The sequence below is a fragment of the Melanotaenia boesemani genome, chromosome 18 (assembly GCF_017639745.1).
Source record: "Melanotaenia boesemani isolate fMelBoe1 chromosome 18, fMelBoe1.pri, whole genome shotgun sequence".
NCBI classification, from domain to species: domain Eukaryota; kingdom Metazoa; phylum Chordata; class Actinopteri; order Atheriniformes; family Melanotaeniidae; genus Melanotaenia; species Melanotaenia boesemani.
Window position 1 is genome coordinate 18,297,162 of NC_055699.1, and position 10,852 is coordinate 18,308,013.

Below are 10,852 nucleotides of genomic sequence, written 5' to 3' on the forward strand. Positions count from 1 at the left end.
TAAAATTCAGACCAGTTTAATCACACTAGCACTATCGATTCAACGTTTTACATTGCCTTGAGAGCGCTGTGCTCAACAGTTCGATACATAATGCCTTCTATTTGATTTCCCGCGAAACAGACGTGGTTCCTCGCGCTTTAGGCACCGCAGCAAGTGGTTTAACGGAGAGTAATAGCTAACCGGTGAGTTGCTTTAATAAATAAAACGGCCTTAATAAATGTATTGCTTACAGCAAAGTTATTTGTTGTTGCTTTTCACCCTGTGGTTATGTTGAAATGTAAAATTGTTGTTGTAGCGTGCGAGTTAACCACAATCTCACGAACGCTACTTGTCTACTATAAAAATTAGCTTGCTCGAGTATACCAGTGCGTTCTGTGTTACCTTAATAAAACTGCCTTTTCGAATGGGTAATTGGCTAAGCACAAACTCGCCACATATATAGCTGTAAGATGATTATCGCAAGGAGCTAGCAATTTATTCGGCGGGCGCCCAACAGACGCGCTTATATGTAAACATATTGCACTGCATTGTCTCTGCACACGAAAGGGGCATGTGCGTGGGTAATGTAATGGCTTATAGTATACAAACTATGGTAAATGAGTCCCCAGAAAATATAGTAACAGTGCAAGTAATATTATCAACATTAATTTGTTGTTTCTCAGACATCTTGCCGCTATGGGAATACACGGACTTGCTAAGCTGATAGCCGACCATGCACCAGGTGCTATTAAAGAACAAGACATCAAGAACTATTTTGGTAATTAACACATTGTTCTGATTACACTTACAATATCAAAAAGCCAAAGTTTTTGCTAAATGTTATAATAATCCTTTGTAGGCAGAAAGATTGCTATAGATGCCTCAATGTGCATCTATCAGTTCCTGATTGCTGTGCGACAGGACGGCAATGTTCTGCAGAATGAAGACGGAGAAACGACAAGGTACAGTTGCAAGAATAAACACTTAAAATTCAGATTGTATATCCAGAGATACTGTAGTTCTCATATGGATCCTAAATGTGCTCAGGAATTAAACTGGGTTGTTATTTACCTTTTTCTCAGCCACCTAATGGGAATGTTTTACCGTACAATTCGCATGTTGGAACATGGTATCAAGCCAGTTTATGTGTTTGATGGCAAACCTCCAGAGCTCAAGTCTGCAGAGGTTAGTATGGACTTGTTATTCCTTAAATGCATTTCTTCCTGCATGTTGTAGTTGTTGCATTTGTGTTGTTGCTGTGCAGTATTGTCTTGGTTTGCACCTTATCTTGTTCACCTGTAAATTAAACTCATGCTTTTGTGGTTTAGCTTGACAAAAGAGTGGAGAGGAGAGCAGAAGCGGAGAAGTTGCTTGCTCAAGCTCAGGAAATGGGTAAAGATTTTTTTTCTCTTTTATTTGCTGAAGCTAATAAAACTTGAATTTATTCAGTTTTATATGAATTTATTTTATGTTTCAAACCAGGGGAACAGGAGAATATTGACAAGTTCACAAAGCGTCTGGTTAAAGTCACCAAACAGCATAATGATGAGTGCAAAAAGCTTCTGACCTTGATGGGAGTCCCTTACATTGAGGTAATGTGGGGTTTGCTTTATCTTTATTCACTTTCTCTTATTGGCTTAAACAACATTTAAATTTTCCCATTTACCTGTGTAAAATCAATCTTTAATTATCAAAGACTCATAAGTAATTTATTTTTGTTACAGCCACTAAGAAGCTGAATAACTGTAAAATGTTGGGATGTTTTTTGTTTCAGGCTCCGTGTGAGGCTGAGGCCAGCTGTGCTGCTCTGGTGAAAGCAGGGAAGGTCTTTGCCACGGCAACAGAGGATATGGACGGGCTAACTTTTGGCACAAACGTCCTGCTTAGACACCTCACTGCCAGCGAAGCAAAGTATACACCCACAGCTTTGTTTCCCCCATCTGTTTGTGCTAAAGAGTTGCCCACTGTAATTTGATAAATATGTTTATTTAAGGACCAGAAGGGGAGAAAATTAACCTGCTTTTTAAACACAAAAACAAGCAGGAATTTCTGTTTCTTTCAGGAAACTTCCTATTCAAGAGTTCCACTTCAGTCGTTTGCTTCAGGACATCAGCCTGACCAATGAACAGGTGTTTTCCTTTTTTCCTCCAACTGAAAGATAATAAAATCACTAAATAATCTGTCACATTTAAGAGTGACCTTAAGTCTCATTTCCAGTTCGTAGACCTCTGTATTCTACTGGGCTGTGACTATTGTGGCACCATCAAGGGAATCGGCCCCAAGCGAGCCATCGACCTGATCCGACAGCACGGCTGCATCGAGGAAATCCTAGAAAACATTGACACAAATGTAAATTAACGTTTGTTTCAATCCTGCACTGTAGTTCAAGCAGTTAAACTAAGTCTGATTCTGTATGCTTTGCTCGTCGTCATCTTGTAGAAGCACCCTGCCCCAGAGGACTGGCTGTACAAAGAAGCCAGGAGCTTGTTTTTGAAGCCAGAAGTGGTTGATTGCTCCTCAGTGGAACTGAAGTGGAATGAGCCTGATGAGGAGGGGCTGATCCAGTTCATGTGTAACGAGAAACAGTTCAGGTGAGTTATATTTAGATTGATCTCTGCGCTGTGTGTTGATCGCTTACCACGAGGAGGATGATTGGTTGACTGTGCTTAGACTGCCTGTTTGATCACCAGTCTGCCCTGTTGGCCTCATAGACATGTTCTTAAGGCAGGATGGTTGTTGCATGTTTCCTTCTCTGTTCATACAGCTTCTTTACTTTTATTTTGCTTGCAAAAATTTGTGACTTTGCTGATGCATATGACAACACATACATGATTAAACCCCTTTCTTTTTTTAAAAACCTTTTTTATTATTTCTTTGGCTTTTGTGGATGTGTTTTTGTGCAGTGAGGACAGAATTCGTAACGGCTGTAAGAAGATTATGAAGAGCAGACAGGGCAGCACTCAGGGACGTCTGGACTCTTTCTTTACCGTCACTGGATCCCTGTCCTCCAAACGGAAGGTACAGTTAGAAAACTACAGTGTTTATATGATTGCATCAAAAAGGTTGCTGTTAGGCCCACTTAGTCATTATGTCGTATTTTTGTTTCAGGAGCCAGAAACAAAAGGACCTGCACAGAAGAAGCAGAAAACTGGAGCGTCGGGCAAATTTAGGAAGGGCAGATAAGCTGAACAGAATCTAGTTCATTTCACAAGTTAGTTTTGTTATAAATAACACTTATTAAATAAGGAGAATAATGATTTGTGCAGTAGGAAGCTGCATAAATCATACACATTCATTTGTGTAGCCATTAGTTCAACTGAACAAACTATGCTGTAAATGACAAAGCAAGATCCAAGCTTTGTTTCATTGTGTCTTGAAAGGTTTTTATCAAAGTGTTCTGCAAATAAATCTTTTTGTTTGAGAGAAATTTGTCTGTTGACTTTAAGATATTCATTTGAAGTTAATTGACAGCTGAAGCTGACACGACTTTAATGGTGCAGCATGTAATAAAAACAAAGGTCTGACAGAAAAATATAAAAATTTTTCTATTGTATCTAATCACTTCACCAAACTAACTGTATACTTTATTCTCTTAATATAAGCCTTTTATATCTACTTGCTGTGGCTCCACATACATGGAAGCTGCCGTATTAGTGACACCATTTCTACATCGTCTGTGAATGGACAAACAAGTCCATTCCCTGAGTTTTAAAACTGCTGCACTGGATTTGTTTGATAGGTGCTAGAACACAATTTGGGGTAAGTAACACCTTAAAGGGCACCTAAAAGAAGAAAACTGGATCCACTTGGATTAAAAATATGTTTGTCTGGACTCTTTCTTTCACAACTGCTTACATGATGTAATTTCTTTGCCCATTCTTACCACTAGATGGCAGTAATTCTCACACTAACTTAAAAATGAAGAAAATCCATATGCATGAGAGTAAATTATTTAGTCCACAGCATGTGAGCTGCTTTTTCCTCTAGGGAAGCATTTGCTGTCATAATTTGGGGTTAAATAGAGCTAAAAGTCCAGTGGAGCTGGGCTAGTTATTGCTTTGTGATAATGTGATAAAAATTTTCAAATGCTATTACACTTTGTTGTGATAAGGCAGAGAAGTAGCAACAGTTTGTATCTGACGGTGGATTCGGTTGGGTGGATTTATTTATTTTAAGGTGATGTTGCACCGTGTTAACTACTGTGCAGAACTTGGCTTGCTTCCTGTTTCAATCCAACAGAGCAACACTATCAATGAAAACATAAACACTATAGCTAGTTGCATGGCTGTAACACATTTTATTGACAGAGAAATGACATGTCCATACTAACATTGTTCAAAATGATATGAAAATCACTCAGGCAATAGCAGTTTTTAAGGAAGAGGCGTGAAGCTTCTCACCACAGTGACAAAGCCTGGTTTCACAGCTGGGTAAGTGCTGCAGCATGTCCTTATACTGCACTTATTGTAACGTGGTTGCTGTACCGGACAGAGAGAAGCTCCAAACATCTGGCATGGTCAAGATTGAAAGGGGTCTGGATGCTTTGTGTGTGTGTATGTGTAGAATGTTTAAAAGATTTCATCAACTTGTGCCTAATTTTGCAAATGTACAAGAAAAAAAATTCAGGTTTTATGTTGAAATCACCTCTTAGTTTATCGTGATCACGTGTGTACACGTGTATGAAAAGAGTACAAGATGTCTGTATAATGATTTAAGAAAGCAGGCCTAATTGAAAAGATTTGGGGTAAGGAAAAGATCATCTCTAAAAATGCTCAGACGTTGCAATATCTGACTTCCTGTCTCATAAGACTAACAGGAACAACCAAAAAAAAAAAAAAAAATTGCAGTGTTTTAAGTCACAGGGACTGTCATGTGATGTTGAGCAGCTTTGCAATCGAGAAAACTAATTTATCTTTTATCTTTTGTGGCATCACAGCAGCTTTGCGACACATGCACTAAGATCTGTTTATTTCCCTGAGAAACACTCATAAGACCTCCTGTATTGGTAAGAAAAACTTCTACCATTTTTGTTTTTAGGTTCCTACGTGAATATTTTCTCTAATGTTTGTCCTGGTCATGCTTCATTTCCTGATGTTGATGTTAACTGCTGAAATAACTAAAATGTTATTCATGAAAGAAAATTTTGACTGAACAGGACGAGTTTAGATACTAAACAGGAAAGCCCGTATAAAGAATAAGTAATCTGTCAAATCAGCCTAAAGGAAATGATTAAAACTGCTGTTTCTGTTTGTGAATCAAGGAGCGAGTGTCTATCAGTGAAAATGTTGACATCCAGCATCTTACTGGTTTTCTTCTTTTTTGTGTCAGGTAAGCTGTTTGTCTTTGTATTTGTTTCTCAAATAATTCAGATTTTTTTTAAACTATGAGCAGAAAAATCTATTAGCCTCCTGACTGAAAACTGAATTGCTTTGTGTGGAGATGATAAGACAGCAAAATGAGCCCACATTTAACCGTGACTCTAAATTTACAGGTGTTCTGGCTAAATGTCCGAACCCAGCTGTGCTTTTTATTACTGCACCCAAGAAGATGGAAGCATTGAGTGGATCCTGTTTGCGAATCCCATGTAGCTTTGCTCCCAAGGAAGAAGGGAAATTCAGCAGCACGAAAGAAAGCTTTGGAGTGTGGATTAAAAAAAATCCCAAATTTCAAATAAGCATTGACAATGTGATTTTCAACAGCAGTGGGGCAGTGAAAACCTTTCCCATGGAAATTACTGGAAACCTGAGTCAGAAAAATTGCACAATTCTGTTTAACAGCATAGCTGGAAAATATGCAGACATGTACTACTTCAGAGTTGAAAATGTGGAGTTCATCGCAACAGCTTCTTGTGATCCTGTTCAAATTACAGTAAATGGTAAGGATTTATTTATTTTATTTTTCTCTGTGCACTTTAAGGCTAATCTTATATTGTTTGCTGCATTTTACACCAGAACATGTGACAGCTAAGCTGGTTCTCTGCGCATTGTACTAAAAGTTTTGACAATGACTTACATTTTGTGGTCACTAACTTTTACTAATACACGTTTTAAAGCTGTGCTACCGAAGGCTATCATCTTGCACCCTGTCTCTTCTCTGAGCTCTCTCTAGCCAGTAAGAACCAGTCTGAAGTTAACTTTTTTCTTATCTCTTGCTCTGTCCCTCTCTCTCTTTCTTTCCTCCGATAATGTCCTCTTGCACTTCTTTGCTGAATCAGGTATGTGCCATGTTCAAAACAGTCATTGTACTGATCTCCAGTTGCTGGCGTGTGACGTGGTGCCGTAAAGCAAATCTCGGCTTTCACATCATGCTCCAGGCTTGAAAAGAAAAGTTGTGAAGTGATATTTCTCTGCCTGAAGATGCTGCAGGGCAACGATGTGCACAATAAATGTCAGTATATCATCAAAACTAGTCAGAAGCACAGAATTTTAAGGTCAGAAATGAGGGTTTGTGGGTTTCTGTTTGTCCTCCAGCTGTTTGAGAATTGCTTCTGAGTTTCTGATTAGATTAAGATCTGATGTAACAGATCCAAACTTTTCAGTATGATGACCTCTAAGCTACTTCCTTATCAATTTTCCCTTCTGACATGTTGCTCGTCATGCTGGAAAATGCAAAGATTGAAACCAAGTTGGTCCTGGATCATTGCATTCCTTGTTCCTGGCAGCAACAACCACAACCACAACAACATGTACAGTCTCAGGGTGCTTCCTCACTGACACAACACAGGACTGGTGGTAGAGTCCTGTGTACTGTACTCAGTCACTCTTTTGCTTTGTGCTAGTAATGAGAAGTGATGTTAGCTCATTATTTCTGACCAAATAAAATTTGGGATTAAGTAATAACATCAGTATTTATACTAAAGGCTTTCTTTGGGATTTAAAAAGATTTTTCTGACCGCTCAATAGAAGAATCACCAGCATGAAAACTGAAGTCTGTGCCAAAATTGCCAACTTTGCTTTCTTTTCTAAATACGGAGCTTCTGCTGAAGAAACATTTAATACTTAATCTGACTGCAGTTGCTTGTAAAAAGGAATGAGAGGTCAAAGCATGAGATGATGCACTGTCCAAGAGCTGTTCCACACAAAACTCCAAAGTCCTTTACTTTTCTCTGGCGTGTTTAGGATTGTTGGAGGCAGAAAAAATGTATGGTTTGGATTTAGATAATTAATATTCATGGTTTGGGGTTCCCATCATGTCACACAGTGGCTGCCTTTGGGTTGTGACACTACCTTGTGTTTGAGGTACAAACATATGTGTCTATCAGATGTTTTCTGGTGAGACTTGGCTGTAGATTTACAACTTATTTATATTTACTTTTAGATGTTTTACACACATTTTCATTTTTAAAACTAATAAAAACTTTAGTGCTCTGGATTCTTTGTAAAGTGTTTGTTTGTTATGAAAACCCAGATTCTCCTCAGAGACCCAGAAGAGTCTGTCACTATAACCTGCTCAGCTTTCACTCCCTGTCCACACTCCCCTCCTGAACTCACCTGGAATCTCCAACAAGACTCTCACAGACAAACAGAGGAAAACACAGATGGAACCTTTACAACTAAAATCCAGCAGAACATCACTCTGTCACACACACATGATGGATACACCATCACATGTTCTGCCAGATATCCTGTGGATGGAGGAAAACATGTGAAGACATCAGAGACAAAAGAGACTCTCAGTGTTTCATGTAAGTGATCCTGTCAGCACATCATGGTTCAGCTGCTTCTGATCAATAAAGTTCATGTGTGTCACATTTTCCTCAGATGCTCCTAAAGACACCTCAGCATCCATCAGTCCATCAGGTTTGGTGTCAGCAGGTAGCTGGGTGAAGCTGAGCTGCTCCAGCAGAGCCAAGCCTCCCGTCAGCAGCTTCACCTGGTTCAAGATCAGCACAGAGGGACCCGTTAATGTGTCTGAGGGACGGTTCACAGCTTCAATGCAACGGATGGAGGAGTTTATTACTGTGTGGCTGCTAATAAACTGGGAAACCAAAGACTTAATGTGAACAATGGAGGTAAATGGAAAACTTTATTCAGCATTGGATGGAAAGTAAGATAAAATGTTTTTATACCACTGTATATTGCAAATGCTGTAATTCTAATATATTTGCAGAAAGTAAACAAAAAGATGAAAACATTCAAAAATTGAATATTTCAGCAACAAATAAATAATTTATAATAAACACGATGTCTGATACTGTTAGCAAATGCTTTTTCTTTTATTATTATTACTTCCAATATAAAATTAGTGTTGGTATGGGTTTTTCATTTATGTTGAACATGTAAAGAAAGTATACTCCAGTCACAAAATAAACTTATGCATATATATATTTTTTAAAGAAACAAACTAGAACAAAAACTTAGATATGTTTAAATGAACTATATCAATAATTATCATGTAGAAAAAGTTGCGGGATGAAGTAACTACATATTTATTCCTGCATCTACTGATCGTAACTTAATATTTCTATAGCTGCATCCCTAAATCAAATAAAAGCATAAAGAAGCATATATATCTGTATGCTAGGCACACTGTATACCTACATACCTATATAGATACATAGATACATTTTAAATACCCACATAAATACAAACCTGCACATACATGCACATATGTATTCACAAAGATTCATTAGCTTACACACACAGATTATATATATATATATATATATATATATATATATACATTTGTACACGACAATGTAACTATATGCACACATACATTGTCATGTTTACATTTGTTCTCTTTCTTTATACTTTTTGAAAACCATCTTTCATCCCACATCATGTCTGTATAGATGCATTACAAACATACCTGTTTCTCGTTACCTGTTACATCCTAGACTAGTTTTCTAACTTTTATTTCTTTAGAAATGGGCCAGTCTTCATCATGGGGAGCTGCTGTTGGAGTTATCACTCTGATCATCCTGCTCATCTGTGTGGTTTTTCTTATTAGGTTAGCATCTTTAACTCCCATCCTGCTCCATGATTCTTCTTTTATGTGTAACCATTTTACTGATTTAGTAAGTTGATGAAAATGATCTGTCTTAAACAAGGGGTTGAACATCTGGTGTGTTTTTGAGCTCATGCCTTTAGTTTACTTTGTTTTTTTTAATGTGCAGCTTGTTTATTTCCATTATAATATAATAATGATTTACTTATAATCCAAGAATGTTAATGCATTTTCCATGTGATTTGTAATTTCTGGAGGGAAAACTCCAATCTGACCTCTTCAAGCGGTTCATATTTAGGCCTAAAACCTGTTTTTGCCAGATTTTTCAGAAGATGGAGAACTGAGAAATAATCAGTCCGTGTTTGGAGTCATTTTAAACGTCACATTTTCACACTTTGTGTTAGAGCTCTGAACATGCAACACATGTATGCTGCTTTCACAAGGAAATTTCCTTACTGACTTTGCTTCTTAACTTCCTTTTTCCTCTCAGTTTAGCATGTTAAAAAAGATTGAGCTAACAGCCCGGATCTTTCTTCCAGGTGGTTAAAGTCCAAACATCCAACTTCACATCACAATCAGGTAAAAAAAACTGAACTGCATTTGAACTTTTGCTTATAACTGTGATGTTTCTGTTTATAGTTACAGACAAATGAATCTGAGTGGATTCCTTGTGAGAAAGTTGTAACATAAAACGTGTAATAAAATGTCATGCTGGAAACCACAAACACGTGCGGTTTTCCAGTTCTGCTGTCACAGCCGACTGGTTTTAGCTTCTGAGTTTCATTTCTTTCTTTCTTTCTTTCTTTCTTTCTTTCTTTCTTTCTTTCTTTCTTTCTTTCTTTCTTTCTTTCTTTCTTTCTTTCTTTCTTTCTTTCTTTCTTTTTTTATTTGTTTATTTGTTTATTTGCAGAGTCTGGTTCTTCAAGAACCTGGCAGCACTGCTGAAAATCTGGACATCCATTATGGAGAGATTGACTTCTCCAGGCTGAGACCTTCCTCAGACTTGATTCACAACAGCACACAGATGCAGGATGTTGTGTATTCATAGCTTAACGTGAACGTGAAGATGGAAAACTGCTTAACACAGACAGACATTAACGCCCAAGTAAAGAAGAAATGAGTGTGGATGTTTACACGCAGTTCATTTGCAGAACCTTTACGTCTAAATTTATGCATATGAACTCATTTTATATTGCAGAGTGTGATGCATCCGCACATGAAAGTAGAGACATGATCACTATTATAAAGACACACTAATGTGTAGCTGTGCAGGTATAAAAGCTGTACTGAAGATTGTGTTTAAATGTTTAACCGTTGTATGTAATTTTAACACCAAATATAATTTATTTGACAAATTAATTGTTAATTTGTGTTGTATTTGATGCCAAAATAATACTAAAGATTTCAGTTTTGTGGGTTTTTATTGCTCTTTAATAAAATACTGGAAATTTCATTCAAACTTATTTATTCATTTAGTTTATTTATCAGTCAGGAAAACTAAATGTGACACCTTTAGCTATTTATTTACAATTTAACAACAGCAATTTAATAGACAGACAGGCAGACATAGATGTGGGGATAGATAGATAATGTAAACAATACCACAATGTAAATCTCATGAAGCAAATCTTTATTTAAAACAGAACACAGAAAACATATCAAATGTATTTCAGTCATGAGCAGTATGGGCACTGATGTTTACAATTTCTTTTAATACATTTTAATTATAAAGCTCTTTAGAAAACATGGACATGTGTGCAGAGAAATGCTTGTGAGCAGGTTCCCTGTCATTCAGAGATGTGGGACCTCTATTTACAATCAATCTGAGGAGAAAACAACAAATGCCATGATGGCTGTTTGTGGGCAGCACACACATCTTTTGGAGCTGTAATAAAACTGTTCCTGTGTGTTTTTATTAATTAAG

General features: G+C 37.3%; 1 protein-coding gene and 1 pseudogene across 1 annotated transcript; both read left to right on the top strand.

Annotated features, from left to right (window-relative positions):
- The first annotated feature begins 41 nt into the window (after nt 1–41).
- On the top strand, nt 42–3,410 carry fen1 (flap structure-specific endonuclease 1). Its single transcript, XM_041967744.1, has 12 exons — nt 42–182; nt 663–757; nt 839–941; nt 1,062–1,164; nt 1,308–1,371; nt 1,462–1,571; nt 1,754–1,890; nt 2,042–2,108; nt 2,197–2,328; nt 2,419–2,570; nt 2,883–2,997; nt 3,088–3,410. The coding sequence occupies exons 2-12, from the start codon at nt 676–678 to the stop codon at nt 3,160–3,162; spliced, it is 1,140 nt and encodes a 379-aa protein (XP_041823678.1). The 5' UTR covers nt 42–182; nt 663–675; the 3' UTR covers nt 3,163–3,410.
- A 1,436-nt stretch (nt 3,411–4,846) lies between these two features.
- Nucleotides 4,847–10,437, top strand: LOC121628614 (annotated as a pseudogene).
- The last annotated feature ends 415 nt before the right edge of the window (nt 10,438–10,852 follow it).

Excerpts from the sequence above, each read along its gene's own strand:
- fen1 (XM_041967744.1), top strand. The coding sequence starts at position 676 with ATGGGAATACACGGACTTGCTAAGCTGATAGCCGACCATGCACCAGGT. Across the intron at positions 1,165-1,307 it reads CAGAGCTCAAGTCTGCAGAG|CTTGACAAAAGAGTGGAGAG; the intron begins GTTAGTATGGAC and ends TTTGTGGTTTAG. Across the intron at positions 2,571-2,882 it reads TGTAACGAGAAACAGTTCAG|TGAGGACAGAATTCGTAACG; the intron begins GTGAGTTATATT and ends GTTTTTGTGCAG.